We start from the raw sequence: 22348 nt of genomic DNA on the forward strand, positions 1-22348 counted from the left end.
CTCTTCCTCTACATTTATCCTCATTAAAGGCATTACATATACAACATAAAAAGCTAGTATATTGTTGAACACCATTTACAGATGTATTTATCCCCTAGTTATAATACATTGATTTATACTTCCCTACACTTTCTTCGGCTATTTTATATCTCCACTCTCTTTACTAGTACAACTACAGCCCTTCAGAAGAGCTTCCCTTACTTAAAAGACATGCTTTGTTATTCTTTTGTAGGAAAATGTTAACACGAGCGCATAAAAAAGGCTGATTACTATATTTGGAAAAAAAAAACAGAAAAAAATGTGATGTAGTGAAGCGCAAAGTAGCAAGAGATGACTTTATTGCTATTATTTTTTGTTAGAAAGGTTTAAAAAAACATCAATAACAGATTAATCTTTAATAGTTTTTTTCCAATTTAACACATGCTTGTAAAACTAGTGAAATGATAAAATATGTCACCATGCCTTATATTTTATCATTTCACCACTCACCATTGGATGTAATGTGCTGAAACAATAAGCTTAATGCTCTAGTAGAAGCTGAACTATATTACAGTCGGACCCAGATTTAACGAAATTCGCAATTTAGCGAATTTTTCTTCTTCCCCGACTAAAAGGAAGGCAAAAACCCCTATTTACTGAATGAGAGACCCTGAATTAACAAATTAATTTAACAGGCTTTTTGGGGGGGGGGGGATGGTTATCCAAATGCTATTTGTCTGAAGCAGAAAAAGACTTTTCTTGGAATAATTGTGAGGAAAATCAAGAATTTTTATTGACACATTTAGAAATTATTTTCATGAATTTTAAAGCCAATACGATTTGTTCGATGGTTCTTCAAACGTTATCAGAGTGTTTAATATTTATATGATTAGTCTTTTGAAAATTATGTATGATTTCTTTGTTGCAGGTATGAAAAGCTTCCCGTAAATTACCTAGTCTCAGTGCCAGAAAGTCAGTTCAGTTTGAGAGGGGTTCCGATATCTCCAAAGCATACAGATTCTTATTTATATGTTGATGCTTTAATCACATTAAGCAAATACTTAGAACAGCAAAGGTGGATATGGACATTGCAGTATGATGCAAATACATCATTAGCTTTAGCATCAGCATCGAAAATTCTGTACACTTTAACAAAGTAAGTTATTTTACCACAAGATAAATGCAGTTGGTTCTCTGTTTAACGCGATGCTCTACTTAACTTTCTTTATTTAAAGACAACTTTTCAAGGTCCTGGATACACTACTGTAATTTTAGAAACATTGGATTTAAGGACGCATTCTACATAGAGACAATTTTTTGTGGTCCTTTGAAAGCCGTTAAATAGAGAATCAACTGTCTTTATCGTGTGGGTTTTAATATTTTTTTTTGGGTTGGGGGGGGGATGTAAAAATAAATCTTTTTTAATAAAACATAGAATATATATGCGTGTGTATGTTCATAGGTCATGATCAAGATATTTTCCTATACAAATCTCGACCAAATTTGGCAGGGAGGTACTCAGGCACCCGAGAAGAAACATAGGGGATTTTCAAACTCCAATAAAGAACCAAACCCTTTGAATTCTAATTTTAGGGCCCGAAAATGGCTCTTTCTGCCCGAAATAATTATCCGATCAGTTCGATTTTGGCACCAATTGAAAGCGTGTGAAAAACACCCAGTTAATTCATTTCCTTTAAATTTCAAAAAAAAGGGGGGGGGAGCTATAAAAACACTGGGAAAAAGTTAAAAAACACACCTAAACCTAATGGAACAGAAATTTTAAATCGGGAAAATTATCGTTTGTGCGATCTCATTTTAAACTAACGTTCAAAAGTTTGACACTTTTTTTTCTCGGCTTTAACTAAATAAAAATTTTTGTTTTCGTTTTGATTTAAAATTTCCCCCTTTTGATTATTATTTGGCGATTTACCTTTCTTTTTTTTAGGATTTTAGTTGTATTTATATAGGGTTACATTTAATTTTTTCAGGAACTTTTGATTTGCTGTTTTCTTTCTTTGAAAATGATTATTTTGATGGGAAATTTAGATTTTTTTAATTTCTGATTGAAGCCTGATTGTTAAACATGCGTCACTTGACAAAAATTTTATTTTCGAGGTAGATCGTTCAAAGCCGGGCAATGCAGCTATTAAATAAATAAAATAAAAACAGTAGTTTAGGATTAAAGAAAGTTTTATTAATTATTCTTTCATTTCCAATAAGTTGTTGGTGGATTAATAACATTCAAAAAAGCGCTTTTTATTTTATAATTGAGAAAAATTTATTATGATGCAAGCAGCGACAGCAGGTAGTTTTCTAATAAAGTTTTTTTTTAATTCCTTTTTTTTTTTGCTGATATGTTTAAAGTTACTCCCCATTTTCATCATCTTGTTTTCCTTTTTTCTTTTTAAAAATTTTGACCAAAATGTTAAATACACATTTCATTTAAACGTAAATAAACTGTCCATTTTCTTTAAAATTTTTATAGTTTTGAATAAATTATTTTTTGTAGAGAATAAAATAGAATTCTCTAAGTGGAACTTTATAGTTGAATTAGAAGTATGACTGGATTTTATTTTAAATTTTATGCTTAAAAATATTAAAAGATTAATTATATTTTTTCCCCCTGTTTTACATTCCTCTTTTTTACAGTGCTCGACTTCAAGAAGGTTTTCACTTTGCTCACTCAAGTTTTGGCATTATTTACTTAGTTCAAGAAATTCCTATGGAAGTAAGATTTTTGTTAAGTTTTGGATTATTTGATATTATTTGTTAGCCTTTTGATATAAAAAATAAACTCTGTTTAGGTTCCAAAAGATGGAAAGTTTGAAAAAAACTCAATTCAAAACAGTGAACGACATTGCTGTGTTGTGCAGTATATTTTATTTCCACCTCATACCAATACTACCTTGCAGGACAGGTATGTTTGTTCTTTCTTTATTATTCCTTCTTTTTTTTCTTTTTTTGTTTTAAATCTTCATCGTCAATAGCAGCATTTCTTAAATTGTGTTCCTCAGAACCCCAAGGTTCCAAGTTCCACATTTTTTTTAAAAATTAAATTGCTCACTTAAAAGTTCAATCAAAATATTTTCTTAAATGAGGCATTCAATTGATACTTTCCGAATGAGCAGCGGAGGAAGCATCAAAATGAATTTCGTATTGCAAACTCAATTTTATTGCAATGTTATTTTGTACCAGAATATGAAATTTTTATTAAAATGACATTTCATTAAAAGTTCTAAAAAATGTATTACATTTTGATTACAAGAAGTATCATCTTTATACATAAATGGCTACTTCTGTGTGTATGTATGTTTGTCCGTGGTAATCTTCAAAACTACTGGACCGATTTCAACCATTTTTTCACCATAGATAGCTGCATTATCAGGGAGCAACTTAGGCTATAATTTATTCCTAAAAAACTTAGTTTAAAAACGTTATGATGGAAAACAGTAAATTTCATGTAATTTCCCCATTAAATGATTAAATATAAAACCCATTGTTACGAAAATTCGTTGCCTTACAACAGCAATATTAAAAGTAATCATAATGAAAATTTTGAATCATGGTTTCTCCGGAGCAAACATGAGTTTAAAGTCATTTAAACATTTGGATACTCTACTTTTTGCACACTAAGGGACAGATAGAGAGCTTTTTTTTCTTTTTTTTTTGTGTGTGTACTATTTAATTAAATAAAACACATGATTTTTTTAGTGATCTTTGTTTTTTTCAGTTCATATTTTGGAAATTCTTCAAATTTTTATATGCTTCTATTCCCGCTTTCGTTTCTAAATGAATACTCGTTCTTTCTTTATACCTAACTGCTATTTTATTTTTATGGATGAGGACGAAACTCGATTTTTTATCACGTCAAAGTAGTGTGTTTCGAGTTCTTTCAGTTAAAACAGAAAACAAAAGAAAGTAGCGATTGTTTCTCACAATTATTACTGACCCAGGCAATGCCGGGTATTTTTGCTAATTTGGAATAGTTTTCGTTCTTATTGCAAGTAAGCCATTTTTGAATGTTGCTTTCAAACTGTGCTGTTGAAAATACACCAAGGGTTCTGCGAGGAAAATGAATATTAAAAAGGGTTCTCCTTATCAAAGAAATTAAGAAATGCTGGTCTAAAACCTGGCAATAGTAAAATTGTTGGAGCAATTTTTGTACCTGTGCTTACGACAAGCAGAGCTGCAATTTTAAGTTTGACTGTGTAGTAAAATATTCGTTTTTTGTCAAATTGCATTGCTTCAAGGCTCTGAAATAAGCATTTGTCTTATTCTTAGAAGTATTGTAAATTGAATTTTCAGGGCAACACCGTTATGAAAATTCTTTGATTTTCCATAAGTGATGGTATAAATTGGAAATAGTTTATCAACTTTGACATAAAGTTTGAAAAATAAATATTATATAGTTAATTTTGCCACTTCTTCAGTAGTTTAAAGAATATAACCTAGAAATTGATCCCTATTTTGAAGGGTTGTATTAAAGCAATGAGAAATTTAATCCTCATCATTCATGAGCTTTTAATTATTAGTGACTATCTTTCCTTGCTAACTATTTTCATACTTATTTTGTCAAAAGTTGTAAAAAATTAAGTAACTATGATGCTGTTATTTAATGATAATAGTAAGTTCATTCAGTTTTCTGATTTTTTCAATGGCATAAATGTTTTGAAGGCTTAATTTCTTTGTATTCTATTCTTTCTTACATTTTATTTTTAAGTTCATAAGTGAAATGCGGTAGAGTACTGCTTAAGCAAACTCCAGTTAACCAAACTTCCAATTATCTGAATACCCTATCTCTCAATTTGTTAACCTTTTCACTGCTGAGATATTTAAATACAAATACAAAAGTGACGACCAGCAACAGGCTCTGGGCCCAGCTAGACTGGTCCTAGTCAATTTACAATCCCCAGTGAAGATCAATGGCCCTCTTAAAACTGTCGACTCCTTTGCTCATTACCACCTCTTCCGGTAAGCTGTTCCAAGGTTCCACTACCCTGCTAAAATAATAATTTTTCCTAATATCCATGATAGCCTGAGATTTAAATAGCTTAAAACAATGACCCCTTGTCCTGTTCTCAGTGCTAAACTTTAGCCCGTAACATCTTTCGTTTTAATAAATTTAAACAGCTGAATCATGTCCCCTCGGTCTCTTCTTTGCTCAAGACTGTACATTTTTAGCCTTCTAAGCCTAATTTGTTTGCGATTACATCTGCTAATTCCTCTGCACATTCAACTAAAATTTTCGGATAAATATTATCTGGCCCCGGAGCCTTAGTCTCTTTAATTTTTTTCAAATGAAGTAAAACGTCATCCCTGGAAAATACAAAGTCCTCAAGCTGTACTATAGCTTGTGTCTTGTTGGTATCAACTGTTGAGATACAGTTATCGTTAAAAACACTCGAAAAAAGTTATTAAGAACATTAGCAATATCACTATCGTCCTGAATTAAAATTCCGTGCTCATCAACCAGTGGCCCAATATGACTATTTCGAACTTTCCCCGAATTAGCGTATGCAAAAACCTCTTGGGATTCCTGTTTATGTTATCTGCCAGTCTTTGCTCCAACTCTCTTTTCTGAATCCATACCAAATACTTAAATTTACGCCTTGCCTTACAATATTGGAGCTTATCTGCACTGTGACCTGTTTCTCTAAACCTATAAAAAGCAGCTTGCTTGTAATTTAGAGCGTCTTTAGTTTCCCTGGAGAACCACATTGGCCAAATTTAAGTGTTGACACCCTTTCTCCTAAAAGGAACATGATCCCTAACCGTATTCGCTAGATTTTCCTTAAACTCTGCCCACTGAAGATTCACATCGCTATTGTCCAATCGAGAAGAAAAAACTGCTTTCAAACTCTGCCGAAGTGCCACAAAGTCAGTATTTCTGAAATTGGGCACAAACCTAAAATTCTCTACTTTGTGCATATCAAATTTAATCCCAAACCTAATACTGTTGTGGTCACTATCTCCAATGTGTTCCCCTACACATAACCCCTGAACAGAGCCTTCCATGTCGCAGAAAACTAGATCTAAAATCGCGTCCTATCGAGTACCCTGAATTACAATTTGATCTAAGAAACAGTCAACAATTACTTTCAAAAAATCCTCTTCTCTGCTATTACTATGGTAAAAATTATTCCAATCAATTCCTGGAAAATTAAAATCTCCCATTATGATGACTGACCCCTTGCTAGAAATGTCACTAATAATACTAAACATCTGTTCGTCTTGACCCTGGCTTAAATTGGGTGGCCTATAAATATTCCCCAAACGTAGTTTTTTGCCCCTATTACTAATCAACTCCAGCCAAATCATATCAATCTCATTAGGTTTATCATTAATTACCAATTCGTTGCAAATTAAAGTGTCTCTGACATAAAATAAAACCCCACCACCTCTTTTACCTACTCTATCTTGTCTAAACAAATTATACCCAGCAATAGATAATAAATCATCATCACTTTCGGTAGCCCATGTCTCGGTATTTTCAATAATATCCAACCTCTCGTCTATAATTATGCTTTTCAATTCTTCCATCTTGTTCCTAATACTACGAGCATTTGTATAAAAAACCTTAAGTAAGCCCATCTTACTTTTATTTAATGCTGCACGATTGTTTGAATCCCAAGTGTTAAAATCTTTTCTCTTATTAGCCACCCTATTTCCGTTTCTACTAAAATCCTGATAGTTAGTACCCTTTCGAATTCTGCTCCTTAAACCATGCCCCCCATTCCAACTTAGTTTTTTGATTCTGAAGCCTCTAAAACCAAACCACTAACCATTTTGACCCCTGTAGAGCTCAGATGTAGGCCATCCCTAGCAATCCAATCTCGTTTACATCTACTCCACACATCAATAAACCTGATACTACGCTTAACGCAAATTTCCTTGAATACCAGGTTCATACACCTAGCCCGTTGGTTTAACCAACTCCTATGCACTCCATACCTGGGAAGCAAACCAACCACTTGGACATTTGCCGAACAGTTGGTTGCTTTGTCCAACAGGGAATCCCATTCCTTTGTAAACTCATCATTGTTACTATGGCCTACATCGTTAGTTCCCACCCACAAAGTAACTACATCCTCTTTATTAAATACCCCCTTCTTTTCAGCAACCCTATTTACATCTCTCACCCGAGCCCCTGGCAAACAACATATAGCCACCTTACATCTAACTCTGCCTATTGAGTTTCCCACCTCACGCACCATTGAATCTCCCAAAATTATACCCTTTGTTTCCCAGTCAGTCGCCTCAGCAATAACTTTCCCCTTTACCTCTGGAATTTTCCCACTATCTAACACACAGCTAATTCCCACATCCGTTTTACTAACTTCCTCCTTTAATTCTGGAATATTCCCACTATCTAACACAGAGCTAATGCCAACCTCCTTTTTGCTAACTTCCCCCTTTCCCTCTGGAGTGTTTACCCCATCTACACGCCTACAGGCTAATGCTAACTCACCCTCCAAAGTAAGCATCCTAACTCTGATTGCTGAGAGTTCAACACAATTTGTGCAAATGAAATCCTTCTCAGACTCATCCTTCCCCTTAAACAAGCAGAACATCTGACATAGGTCACAAGAAATCCACTTGTCCCCTTTACCACTTTTAACCTCCTTCATTATGCATATAACTCCCATTCTAGCTCAAAATGGTACACTTAAAAAGTCAATACAAAAATACAAAATTGGAGAAATATTGCTAATTATTAGAATTAGAAAGCATTGGAAGTAAAAGATACAAATATTACTAAATCCTAAGACAAGCAGTAAATTAAAATAAACAAGTTACACCCTAAACAGAGCAGTCAGGCTTAACAAGAAATCAGCACAATTTAGGCTTAGCTACACAGAATAGAAAAACACTTTAAGAAAGCAAGTAAATCAAAAATAAGACTTAAAAGCACAAGAATACTTAATTATATAATAAAATACAATAAAAATACTGAAACTAAAGTAGTAAAATAAACAATTACAGTAAAAAATCACTTATCTCAGGAGCAGCAAAAACACTCCCCAGCAACTGTAGCGCCCTCTAGCGGCGAATAGTGATTATAATAATAATAATTTAATATTTGTAAGGAGATATTTATTGTTTCTTACACTTGACTTCTGCTGTCCAGAGTGACCATAAAAAGTGACTGGCTGCAAATGCTGCTTGCTGTCTGATTTTTTTTATAGCCCATTTCTGCAAACATTTTCTTTCTCCTGCTACTCCCAACTGTTGAAAATAAATAACATATTTATAAAAATAGAAACTAGCTTTAAGTTATAGAATTGTAAAAAGGAAATAATTACATAATTTATAAACATTTAACAGTTACCAGACCTAGATAAGTGTGAAGTAAAATTTTGCTCATACAATGTTTTTTAAATTTACAGATTCATTATCAAATTAAGTAAAAAACAACTGTTGTATTTGAAAAAAATTTCCTCTGTAAAAATTTAATATTTTCAGCAGTTTTGGCATTGTGCGGACATAATCATTCATTAAATTGCACATTCTATTATTCAAACTTTGGCTCATCCAAACTTATTCCAGTTCCAACAGGCTTAATAATCTGTGTTTTACTGTATTTTTAAGTACTATTGCATTGGAAGTAATTTATTTTCTGATTGCCCTCCTTTTTCGGATTTGAATTTGATGACAAATGATTTTCCACCTCCACAAATATTATTTTATGAAATAAAACAAGATTTGATTCCTTTCACGCTTGTTAATCTTTTTAATGATTTTAGATATTTTTTCTGAATACAGATTGATTAAAAATAAAAATTTTAGATTAAATAAATGAAGTTAATTAGGATTTGGTTATTTTTTTCTTTGACTTTTTTAGCATATCAGATGATGATGAAAACGAGCTAACTGAAGCTGACGGAGAACTTCAGATTATTACTGAGTGTTGGGTTGAACCTCAGTTTGGAAAGACAATCTTAAATTCTAAGTCTAATTACCTAAATAATTTGTCATTTCCAGAAATTCTTTCTGCTGTAAGTATAATTAAAAATTTGTAAGAATCTTCTTTTTTTTTTGTTTTAATGAAGCATATCTGAATTGTATTGGATAATTCATATGTAATATTTGTATGTGCAAGAATAAGAGGTTACAATTCTATGACTACAGTAATTGTATATTAAATTCAAAAATGATCAATTTTGAATTCCGGTTAGTATTTTATTCCTTTAATTTCAATTTTTTACTTTTTAAGTGTTTGAAACATTGGGCTTTCTCTCATGTAAACAATATCATATGCCAACAAGTACTTTTATAGAATGGGTCATGTGATAAATCACTCCTTTTGAAGTGTTTGTTTTTTATTTTTTCTCTCTGGAGAAAGTTTACGAGAGATATTGCAACATAGACTTTATATCCTTTCTCAGTTTCTTTTATGCTGCTTAGTCTGTGAAAAGGTATGATAAATGTGCTGAGTCCATTTAATCAATGATTAGAATCTGAATGTAAAACTTACTATATAATTTAAAAAATTGCCAGATACTGATCCATTATGATACTGTAAAAATAAATAAATGAGTTTTTAATATTTATTTAAAGTTTAATAATTGTTTAAAGATTGGAATGGTTTATTTTTACATTAGAAACAGTTTTAAAAAATGTGCAATTTATTCTGTTATGGAAATGCATGGGTTAGTTTTTTTTAATTACTGTTTTGTAGTATTATTCAATTTATTTTTTCTGCAAAGAAATCATTTGTTTACATGTTTTACTACTCATTTGCTGAAACCATATGTCCAACTAATTTTAAGATTTTTGCATGCTTTAATACGCGGGAGTTTTAGAATTTTTTCCAAGACTCTCTTAGATTTTTTCATCAAGTATTGATCACTCTTTTGAAATTCTCAAACTTATCACGAAGCTATTCTCCAATTAAGAATCAAATCTCATTATGCATTCTAAATAAAACTTTGAACTGTTTATAGTATACATAATACACAGCAATAAAATTTTGTGCTTTTAAAGAATTCATCTTGTTTTTACAGATACATAAAAGAGATTTGGAAATCAACATTGTTCTAACAACTTTGGAGCATTTATGTTCACTTTGCCAGAAAATTAATAAAACATCACATCAGCAATCTGCACTTGAAACTACTATTGAGAACACAACTGTATTTCCTCAGTTACCATTCTCTGTGTCTATTCCAACATTCCTTACTTCTCAGAGTAACTCTCGCTCTGCTCATGCAAATACATATGTCATTCCCTATTGCTTTGATCTGATGAGTTTGTTGCCTAAAAGCCCACAAACAGAAATAATATTTTCAGCACTTCATGAAGGTACGTTAAAGTTTTTGGATTTTAAAATATGGTAGTTAAGTTGTTATTTTGGAAGCAATTTGCCAACCCTGATACTAATATAATTTAATAGAATACACTTTGTTGGAAGTAATCGCTTTCTCTATTGGTTTAAAAGCAAGAACTGCTTATTCCTTATTGGAAGAGACTTTTGCAGTTTTCTAGGGAGTTAGCAAAATCTCTTGTTTAATCCACCATCGGACTTAGAAGAAAGCTTGTTGCTCTTTGTAAATGATCATTGGATGCTGAAAATCTACCCTCTACTCTGTTTAAAGAGCCATAGTCTTGTTTGCCAGTCTTTACTACTTTTCTCTATGTCTTGTTGTATGTGTGACCTCATGTTTCGTATTAAACGTGTTTGTTTATGTTCAGCTGTCTGAATCACACAACCTTTCAACAACAGAGCGTGGTTTCAGCGTATTTCTAAGTTTCACCCAGCTCTAAATCACTGCAGTAGCGTAGTGATATGGGGGACAAGGTAAAATATTCCATTTAGCCTTTTGCCAGAATTGATTTCTCTGTGTAGTGCAGAAGAAGGGAAAAAGTCTTTGCAGCTAAGAACTTAGAGGAGTATTTGGAACGTGAAGAGGATTCTGCGAAAGCTAATAAACTTTTACCGAGTAAGAAGACCTATTCCTTGATGTTATTATTTCTCACTGATAAAGTTTTAATTTTGCTTTCTAAAGAAAACACTTGGACTGAAGTAATTGTCAAATATTGGTGAGAAAGAGACTTTCAACTTTGAAAATGAAAAAGAAATGGTCCATGCAGGAGCATATTGATGAAGTGAACAGACTCGTTACCCAATGGAAATCGTGTGGTGTTAAAGTGAGTGACATGGACAGTATTGTCTATCTTTTGATGTCACTTCTAACAGAGTATGACTCTTCGAAATCTGCAATAGAAAATCAGCCTTTGGAAAACTTGAATTTAGAGTTTGTTTGCAGTTGTCTTCTGGATACTGAAGCGCTGATTAGATATCATCTTGTCTTGGCCCAAATCTTGGAAAACAGAGTTATCAAATGGTGCTGCATTTTCTACAAATCATCGGATAGTGTGTAACGTGTTGCAAAACAGGACACATTGCAAAATTTTGTAGAAGTAACATAACTTGCTACCAGTGCAGAAGAAAAGAACATTTTAAAAGGAATTGCACAGCCCAGACAGGAAATAAGACTTCATCAAAAAATGGAGAAAAAAAAAAGTTGTGGTGACTTTCGTGGTTGGCGAAATAGAACATTGATCATTTATAGTGGATAGCGGATCTACAGCTTATATGTCTGCACATTGTGTATGGTTTGAAGAGTTAAAGCTATCATCAGGAATTGTGTCATGCGCTGCAAAATCCAGTAATCTAGAAGTCAAAGTTATAAGAACTATTTGCCGTGTATTAGGTAACAGTGTGCAAGAAATCCTACTAAAAGATGTGCTATACGTTCCAGAACTAAATGGAAACCTCATTTCATTGAAAAAGATTCAAAAAGATGGATATACACTACTCGACATTGAAAATGCAACACCAAGAAGGAGTGTTCAGAAATTTATTCAAATTTTAGAGCAGACATACATCACTGCGTTATGTAAATGGTATGAAATGCGCAGCTCTCCGACCACGTAAAGTAATATAAGGGAAGGAACTTGCAGAATGGGCAATATTTGTGTCGTTATTTCTGACTGGAGAATTATCGAAGAAATTTTGTTTTTGTCTTGGGGGAGACGTGTAACACGAGAGAATGCCAGGCCGCCGTCAACGAAGGCATTTCCAGCAGATAGACGATTTTACGAGGGGTATTGTTATCGAACTGAGAAGGGGAGGTTGGTCTGTACATCAAATCGCAACTGATACCCACATGGATTGGCTCTGCCGAAGATGGTTGGAACAACAAAATGTGGCAAGATTGAGGGGTGCAGGGGCAGCCAGAGTGACATCAGAATGCGTGGATCGGCGCATCCACCAACAAGTGGTAGCAGACCCACAAGTCACTTGTTCCTCGATTCTGCAGCAGGTGCAAAATACCCTGAATGTTCCCGTGTCAACCAGAACCATTTCCCGTCGTTTGGTCGCATGTGGTCTGCAATCAAGGAGTCCGCTAAGAAGACTGCCATTGACCCCACAACATAGACAGCAACGTTTAGTATGGTGCCGGACTAGAGTGATGTGGGTGACAGAATGGCAAAATGTCGCGTTCTCAGATGAATACTGCTTCTGTTTATCCAGTGATAGTCGCCGCATACGTGTGTGGCGTCGACGTGGAGACAGATCTAATCCGGCAGTAACTGTGGAACGTCCCACTGCACGACAACATGGCATAATGGTTTGGGGTGCAATTGCGTACAATTCCATATCACTCTAGTTCGTATTCAGGGCACTATGACGGCCCAACGATACTTGGATAATATGCTGCAGCTGGTGGCGATCCCTTACCTTCAAGGGCTACCTAATGCAATTTTTCAGTAGGATAACACCCGACCACACAGTGCTCGCATCTGCCAACATGCTCTCTAAGGCACACAGATGCTTCCTTGGCCACCATACTCTCCTGACCTGTCAGCAATCGAAAATGTGGGGGATGTGATTGTATGCCGTTTGCAGACTCTGTCCCTGCCTCATTCATAAGAAGAACTGTGGCAAATGGTTGAAGAGGAATGGAGAGCCATCCCTCTGGACACCATCCCCACCCTTATTGACTCTATGCCTAGATGTGTTTCTTCGCGTATCGCTGTCCGCCGTGGTCCTACATCCTACTGAGCCGACGCTTTCCCACTCTGTATTCTGCCTATCATTTTGAAATTAAGATCATTTAGTGTTCCTTGCTGTCTCTGTCTTTTTTACAAATTTCATCGCTTTCTGACCACTTCTTCTTGGTGTTGCATTTTCAATGTCAAGCAGTGTACTTTGAGCTTCAAAAATGATGAAGCAGTCGTTGAAAATGGAAATTTAAATTTTGTTTTGTGCAAACTGAATTCAATAGGTCAATATGCAAATGATTTTGTTCCCAATGTTTCCAATTCCTTTGTTGCTGAAAAAAATGGAGCTGAACTGTGGCATTGCAAGTTAGGACACTCTAGAAATCATGTTCTGAGCAAAGTAGGATTACCAACAAGTGTCAAGCAGTGTACTTTGAGCTTCAAAAATGATGAAGCAGTCGTTGAAAATGGAAATTTAAATTTTGTTTTGTGCAAACTGAATTCAATAGGTCAATATGCAAATGATTTTGTTCCCAATGTTTCCAATTCCTTTGTTGCTGAAAAAAATGGAGCTGAACTGTGGCATTGCAAGTTAGGACACTCTAGAAATCATGTTCTGAGCAAAGTAGGATTACCAACAAGTGATATATTTTGTAAAAATTCTGTGTTAGCGAAACAATCTGCAAATCCTATAGAAGTAGGAAACCGAAAGAGAGAAAAATTTTCAATGATGACAATTCACTCTGACCTATGCGGTACGCTCAACTCACCAACTCAAGCGGGTGAAAGGTATGTGTTAACATTAGTTGATGATTATTCTCTCTCTGTGAAGTTTGTCTTCTTAAAAAGAAAAGTGATGTTCCCGTGAAAATCAAAAAGTTTCTCAGATTGAATGAAAGAGTTTGAAAAATTCATTGTGACAACACTCAGGAATGTTTCAGGTGAGCTTAAATTGACAGCAAATAAACTTGGTTTTATGATAGATCCCTGCCCCCTTTAACTCACAAATTAAACAGAGTTTCTAAAAGACTAAACAGAATACTTTTTGATAAAGCCTGTGCACTTTTATGTGATGCAAATTTACCTAAGAACTGTTAGGGATATGCCATTCAAGTTGCAGCATATATTCATAATAGAATCCCCAGTTCAAGCATTAATGATAAGTAATGCTTATCATTAATGCTTAGTATGAACTGAAATACTCTCTGAAACCGAATTTAAATCAAATTAAATTATTTGGTTGTGATGTTTGTGTTAAAGTACCTGATTCTCGCAGACAAAAATTAGATCTGAAATCTAAACGAATGATCATCATTGGATATTTTAGTATGAGATATCAATTAATGGATCCTGATATGCATAGAGTTATTGTGTCACGTATTGTTCGCTTCAATGAAAACAAAGTATATGTGCAAGATAGAAGTAATTCAACAGACGAGCTCTCCAAAAGAGAAGAAAAAGACGAGGAAAAAGGAAAAGGAGTCCCTGCAGCATCCCCGCGCCGGTCAGAAAGAGAAAGTAAGAAACCAGAACAGTACGAAATGATATTCACAACAGAAGAGGAATTGACCTTTCATGACAGGGGTGCCCACAGGGGGGATTATGGCGCAAGTTGCGCCATCAAAATTTTTGGGGGGGATTTTTTTTTCTTGGGGGAATATGAAATTTTTTAATTGCGGAAAGAAAAAATATTTAAACTCATTCAACAAGATATATATGCATTAATAATACTTTTTCCACGTACTCTTCAGAGACATCGCGAAGGGGGGGATGTTCACCCCCCTCCCACAGTTTTTCAGAAGTGGGGTCACCAATATCATTTTAGAGATGCAAGTAACAAAGAAAAATTGAAACTCTTCGTTGTTTTAAAAGAAATAAAATAGTAATTATAGGGTTGCCATTGGCGACTAAAAAGGCGACTTTTGCGACTATTTCTTACCTTAGGCGACTATGGCGACTTTTTTGGCAAAAAACAGGCCAAAAACGACTATTTTTAAAAAAACGGCGACTTTTTGCAATAAAAAGCGACTATTTTTTCATATTTTATGAAATTTATTGAAAAAGAATTTGGAAGAACGATTTTGAGCCAACCAGTTGCATTCTAACACACCATGGAGATTGCATCATACAGTTTTCAGCCAATAGCGTTTTGCCGCGGCGAACGCGTCGATCTACTGAGGTAGAATTCAAATGCAAAAAGGGGGGGGGGGGTAGAAAGTCTGAGCTAAAAGAATCTTCTTTTGAACTTTCCCTTTATTCACTGTTATTTTGTTCCAGTTAAACTATTTTTAGATTGTTTTCTGTTAGTCCAAGGATTGCAGTTGTTTCTTATTTGTGTGTTTACCAAGGATCAAGGATTGTAAAGTGTTTAAAGATATTATTTACTTTACATTATAACAGGGATAGATCGCCGGTTTTTGTCTTGGTTTTTAAAGACTTTTTATCCGATTTTTCTCGGAAATTTTAAAATTTTCAAATCAATCAAATTTTTAAGTTAAATTATCATTTTTTTTCTTTTTTAAGTCTAAAATTACTTTAATATGCCTCCCACCATCCTACCCGAAAAAAAATCGTAAGTTCTGCGAAACCAAAACTAAAAACATGATGCACATTGTGATTTTTTTTTTTCCCCTAAAGCTCAATTTTCGTTTTCTGTAATAAAATTGCATTATTAATAATGATCTCCAGTGCTTTGACTTAAGTTATCCTAATTTGTACGGCAAAAAACTAAAGCCGTTCTTGTTTGTTAACATTCTAGTGTCGAACACGGGCTTCGCCGAAAATTGCATGCCGTGATCGAAATTGAAATCTTTTAGCATCCGGTTAGAGTTTGAACTATTTTAAAAGATCTTAGATATTTTAAATTTTGCAATCTTAGGGCAATTTATTTTGGTTTTTATTTCAATAATTTCTTAATTTTTTTTAAATCTTTGCTCTTAAGTTGTTATTAGTTACGTATTTTCGTAAAAATACGAAAATTAAAACTAGCAAACTTCCTTACTTTAAAATTTATGTCCAAAATAAATATTTTCAAAGCTACTTGAACTTAATTTTCCTGTTTTTTAAAGTTCACATAGAAATGAAAATATAGAGAACAAACACTCAAGCGTCGAACACGTGCTTCGCCGAAAATTGCATGCCGTGTTCGAAATTTAAATCTTTTAGCATCCGGTTAGTGTTTGAACTATTTTAAAAGGTCTTAGATATTTTAAATTATGCAATCTTAGGGCAATTTATTTTGGTTTTTTATTTCAATAATTTCTTAATTTTTTTAAAACTTTGTTCTTAAGTTGTTATTAGTTACGTATTTTCGTACAAAAACGAAATTTTAAGCTAGCAAACTTGTTTATCTTCAAATTTATTCCCAAAATAAATATTTTCAAAGCTACTCTAATTTAATTTTCTTGTTTTTTCAAGTTCACATAGAAATGAACGTAACTAAAAATTGAACTCTAGGAGAAATTCATATGAAAATGAAAATTTGACTCCGTTTAGCTGGAAACTGCTTCAAGTGATCACTAATAGCATTAAAATATAAAATGTAAAAAAATGAAATGAAAATTGATTTAACAATTAACAACAGTCATAAATTTACTTGAATGTTCATGTATTGGTTTGCAATAATTAAGTTTAGCTTATTAGGTAATTTAAAATGTGTTTTCACATGTAGAAGTCTGATAACATCACTTCAGCATCTGCTAAAACAAAAAAACCTGTCACTACAGGAACATAAACTGGGTCCTTGCCCTAAAAGTTAGGCTAAGAAGTAGAACTGGCCCTGCCATTATTTAAGAATTTTTCAAGATGTTTTGCTTGACGTTGTCATGGTGCCATGTTCACATGTGCCCCCCTCCCCTATACTATAGTTTGTTGTTTACTTTGCTTATTTCAAAAGCCATTTTACCTATTACATTAATTACTTTCCCTATATAGCTATTGCTTAATTATTACATTTAAATAGTAGTATGAAAAAACTGTCTCATTTTAGTTCACAGTTCTTAATTTTAAAAAAAGACTAGACTTTGAAGTACACAAATCAACAATCAGCATTGAAAAAAAAAAAAAAAAAAAAAAAAAATCAACATAAATTAAGTTTTGATTTTTTTTCTTTTTTTGCATTTACTATAAATAGCTATGTTTTAAGATTTTCTGTTGTGTGATTTTGTTACACTAAGTATTTTTTGAATTTGTAAATAGTTAAAAGATATTGGAAAAAGCAACTAAATAGGTGAAAAAAGCAACTTAATCATGGTGCTGAGGAGACTATTTAGGCGACTTTTTTTTACAATTTAGGCTACTAAAGCAACTATTTTGAAGCAAAATTTGGATGGCAACCCTATAATTATAAATGAACAATTGAAATAATAGTGACAAAAAGTTTTCTTTTTCTGTAAAATTTGAATAGAAAACGTAGTCTTAAAATACAATTTAGTAGCATCCATGATATCCTTTTACTAAGAGTATCTAAGTAAGGCCCGCGGAAATGTACACTTCAAACATTCAAAAAAAAAAAAAAAAAAAAAAAAAAGAAAAAGGATTCAGTACAGTACACTAGGCCGCAGAGTGAGTATGTCTGCCTAGTTGGAAACTGTGTGCTCGGCTTAAATTAAAGTATTGTGCATAGAGTAAAATTAGCATAATGGGAGGGAGGACCGTCTACAAAACTAACATGGTGCACGCCTTGTCTCTCGGCGGCCTTGGTCATAAAAAACTATCCTTCATGGTTCTTCAGTTAAAAAAAAAAAAAATACAAAAATAAATAGGACAGCTTCATTAGGACAACCCTTAGGGTAGTGGTCGCGAAACATTCCCGTATATTTTTATTATATTATTTTTTTTTTAATGACAAATATTTTCCTGAAAATCATTGCTAAGTGGAGAAAAATGTATGGGTCGTCGAAATAAATTTGAAATAGACACAGAGAGAGAGAGAGAAACACTTAAATACAAAGAGATTCAAAGTATAAGTATTGTAATGAATACTCACACCAAAAGTTCTAAATGTTTGAATGGAAAAATCGTAAGTAAATCAAAACTTGATCAAGAGATGCAGGTGGCATATTTACAATAACATGAAGTGGAACAGAGACCTAAGGTATCACAGAAAATTACTACATCCGTTCAAAATGTTAAAAGTCTTTTCTCTAAGGCCGTAAACACTTGTATTGCAAGAAAACAAAAATATTAGGTCGGGAAATTGAAAATTTTACTAAAAAAAATCCAAGTAAACAATCGTGTTTGGCAAATGAAAATTGGAAGAAAATATTGCCACAATATTTTTTATCAATAATTAAAATTTACAATGAAGATAGGAGGAACGTAGCCAAACTGAAAGGAAGAGTGGAGAACTCCAAACCCTTCCTTTTACGTCCCCAAAGCTGGCCTGGAAGTGAGTTTTTAGAATTTAGGTTTTGAAAAAATCCCCGGAAAACGTTCTCAAACACCACCCTTTTCCCCGTACCCTTAAGTCATTAAAGATGGCCTACACCTGAGTATTTAGGACAGTAATTTCGAAAAACCATGAGAGTGCTCCCAACGTAACCTCCGAGAAACGCCCTCTCAATTAATCATTCATCATCATTCAAGGTCGAATAAATTTCGTCGCTTGGATTTTAATTTAAAAAAACTCCCTGAGGTATCCTGAAACTGTGTGTGTTTTCCTCCAAATATTACCGTAGATCCTCAAAAATTTCATTTTTAAGGTTTCAATTCAGAAAAATTTTCGGAGGAGACCAAACCTTCTATTCCTCTTACAGTATTGAAAATCGTCTACGACTGCGTTAATTAAATTTTAATTTTGAAAATTTGCCACGGGAGGACTTCGAATCTCTCCACCTGTTAACATTACCAAAAATCTTCTGAAACTGCGGTTTCTATAGATCGTATTTTTTCCGAGAGAATGCCCCCTCCCCCTCTCTCGCCAACATCATCGAAAAATGTCTTAAACCTCGGTTTTAGTGCTTCAATTACGGAACATTTCTGGTCGCGAGTCCCTTCAAAACTCCCCCCCCCCCACCACCACTTTTCATCGAAAGTTGGCTTAAATTTCGTTTTTGAAGCTGTAATTTCAAGTAACTGGTAGTGCACAAAATTTAAAAAAAAAAACTCTACATTCATGTTTTTGAGTTTTCAAAATTTCAAAAAATTTCGAGGGAGGGTCGCCCTTGCCCTTAATATTACCATACATCGTCTAAAACTGCATTTTCCGAAATACAATTTTCAAATTTTTCCCGAGGGAGAGCCTACGAACCCTCCTTTACGTGTGTGTCGCAATCAGAAATAATTCACAATTAGGAATGCGTGCTTGAAGTTTGCATTGGGAAAAATTATAGAACGATGCCCCAGATTCTCTTTCTTCCTTAACATCACCATAGATTCCAATCCCGGAAATTCCGGGGGAGAGCTCCCGAACCCAATCTTCTGAACATAATTAAATATAACGTATGATTGCGTTGGGAACTTAAATTTGGAAAAATTATCTGAAGATGCTATCCTGGACATCCACTCTCCTTCTTCCCAAACTTAAAATGTAGTCTAAGCCTGCGTTTTTATATCTTCAATTTCGAAATAATGCAAGAAGGTAGCCCTCCGACACCCCCTAAATCTGATTGAATGTTATCCTAGCGATTAAATTTATATTGCTAGTACTAAGGTCTAGTAATATCCCTGACTATCCCTGCTAAACCAGAAGCCATATTTTATCTCTCTCTGCATATTGGAACATGCGTTTGAAACAATTAAGGGGCCACCAAAAGCTTACAAACCCCCTCCCCCCAGTTTTGTGACCTGACGACGGCCCTGGTACTCTTTCCAAAATTTAATGACTGTGTCTCTTTTTTAATGAAGGGAACGTCCCAGACGGCAGGGAGTTAGTGTCCGTTTTAAAGCTGGATCAGACGATTTGATTTCTTTTAAATTTTTTATAAATTTTCTAGAAGTAGCACAATTGTGCATGATGAATACATGTGACAGTGATGAGAGGGAGAGAGGTCAAAAATGTTTTATTCTTTGTAATAATTCTGAGTAGTGTGCTCTAGTGGTCTTTCTTTGAAGTTTACGAATAACATTTTTTTTATCCCTCCAATCGACAATTAATGTATTTTCTTCATTAACTAGCTTAAGCTTATGAATAATTTTTCATTTCACTTCACTCCCATTTTCTCTACCATTTTTAAACTGATTGTTTTAATTTATCATTAGATGATTTTTATTAAAACTTTCAGTGATGTTGGTTTTCGCTGATGGAAGTGGAACAGTCTGTTCTTAAGGTGTTTATATTATTTTTCATAAATTTCATTTACTTTCTTCCATCTCTGATATGTATAGAAGGATATTTGATTCGTTAAAATTCTCGAGTTCGGATTTTTGATGTGCGCTGAATAGCTGAATCCATTTTGAGAATTTCCGAAAAATATCTGTCACGGTGTGTGCGATTCATCTTTTTTGGCTATGCGACTTCAATTTTGGAAAATTTCCAGGAGAATGATCCCATTGTAAGGCCAGAATAACACCCTCATTATCATCAAGAGTCATCTAAAACTGCGTTTCTAGTACTGCAATTTTGAAAAATTTATAAGAGAAAGCCTTCCTCATTGCCCCCCTTTTCTTAACACGATCAAAGACAAGCCTGGAATTGCGTTTTTGGAGTATCAATTTCAAAAAATTGCCGGAGGAATGGCATCGAAATTCACTTTCCACTAACATTATCAAGATCGATCAAAACTGCATTTTTAAAGCTACAAGTTCGAAAATTTAAGTAGAGCGCCCCTCTTCCTCTCTTTCCCCCACTCTCGTCAACATTATTAAAAAATCGTCTTAAATTTGGTTTTCAGGGCTTCAATGTCAAGAAAAATTCCGGATGAGCTTCCGAAAATTCTTTTTCTTTACGTTACAAGGGTCGGCTACAATTGCGATTTTAGAACTTCAATTTCAGAAAATTGCTTGGCCCCCAACCATAGATAAACGTTTTTAAAACTTTAATTTTATATATTTTACTGGGGCGAGTCCTAGGATCTCTTCTTTCTCTAACATTACCACAGATAGTCTAAAACTGCATTTTTAGAACTACAATTTTGAAAATAAAGGAGAGCCCCCCTTAACACAACGGTAGACTAACCACAATTAAAGTTTCAATATTGAAAAATTACCGGGAAGGGACCACCAAGCCTTTTATACCCCCAAAGTCACCAGAGATTATCTAAAACTGTGGTTTTAAAACTACAATTTAAAATATTTTCCGGGGGAGAAACCCCCGGACCCCCTATTTAAGTGACAATAAATTTCTGTTTCAAGTTTCATATTGTATACATCTCGTGATGCTTCCATCCCAAGCCAGAAAGTTGAATTCAATCTATCCGTAAGTATCCATACACTTCAAAAAAAAAAAAAAAAATGCAAATAAGGTGTAGCAAAAAACAGGGGTACCCAAAACTAGTTTACTCAAGATCCATATTGTAAAATTCAGGAAAGCAAGGTGGGTCAACAAATCCAACAATACTTCAGTTCAAATGGTATTTGTTAGCGCTACCCCCCCCCCCCCCCCCCCCCGAGTAAATTTGACTGGAAATTAGACACTAAAAACTGTTATGTTTAACACGATTCGAAAACAAGAAAATTTTTGGGGGGGAATTTGCGCCATTGAGCTTGGGGGGGATGGGCACCCCTGTTTCATGACGTATCAAAACTGCCGAAAGAAGAACAAGCCCAGTGGAAAACAGCGATAGGGGAAGAATTGCGCTCTATCCAGATAAACAAAACTTGGAAACTGGTAGGTCTCTCTGAAATTGCGACCCCCATTACATGTAAATGGGTGTTTAGGAAGGAAGGAGACGGGAACTGTCAAGGCCAGATTTTGCGCAAGGGGTGACCAGCAAAAGCAATAAGTGCAAACTTACTCGCCAGTCATTGGGATGCCTTGTTTACATTTAGTTCAAGTTTTGATTCTTCAAGAAGGTTTAAAGGCCTATGTGATGGATGTAAAAACAGCTTTTTTAAATGGTGAGTTGCAAGAAATTGTTTTTATGGAACAACCACAAGGATTCAATGATTCATCTGGCAGAGGTGCAGATTAAATAAAAACTTATACGGATTAAAACAAGCTCCTAGACAATGATTTTCCAGATTTTTGCAATTTATGTTAAAAATTAACTTTAAACATTTAAACTCAGAACTGTGTATTTTCATCAGAATTGTGAATGGAAGAAAAATAATTTGTTTATATGTTATGATATTCTTATTGCTGTATCAAATGAATCAGAAATAATGATTGTAATTAAACTTCTACAAAATGAATTTAAGATGTTCAAACTTGAACCCGCAGCTGAATTTTTAGGAATTCGTTTGGAATTTACTCCAACAAAAT

General features: G+C 34.0%; 1 protein-coding gene across 1 annotated transcript in view; it reads left to right on the top strand.

Annotated features, from left to right (window-relative positions):
* The window catches only part of LOC129216641 (KICSTOR complex protein SZT2-like), a 152530-nt gene that overhangs the window by 29724 nt on the left and 100458 nt on the right, over positions 1-22348 (top strand). The window contains 7 exon segments of the mRNA XM_054850858.1: positions 908-1135; positions 2629-2707; positions 2784-2896; positions 8822-8975; positions 9984-10281; positions 13272-13776; positions 14264-14505. Of these exon segments, the coding sequence (XP_054706833.1) occupies positions 908-1135; positions 2629-2707; positions 2784-2896; positions 8822-8975; positions 9984-10281; positions 13272-13776; positions 14264-14505 (1619 nt within the window).

Source organism: Uloborus diversus, chromosome 2, assembly GCF_026930045.1.
Source record: "Uloborus diversus isolate 005 chromosome 2, Udiv.v.3.1, whole genome shotgun sequence".
Classification (NCBI taxonomy): Eukaryota; Metazoa; Arthropoda; class Arachnida; order Araneae; family Uloboridae; genus Uloborus; species Uloborus diversus.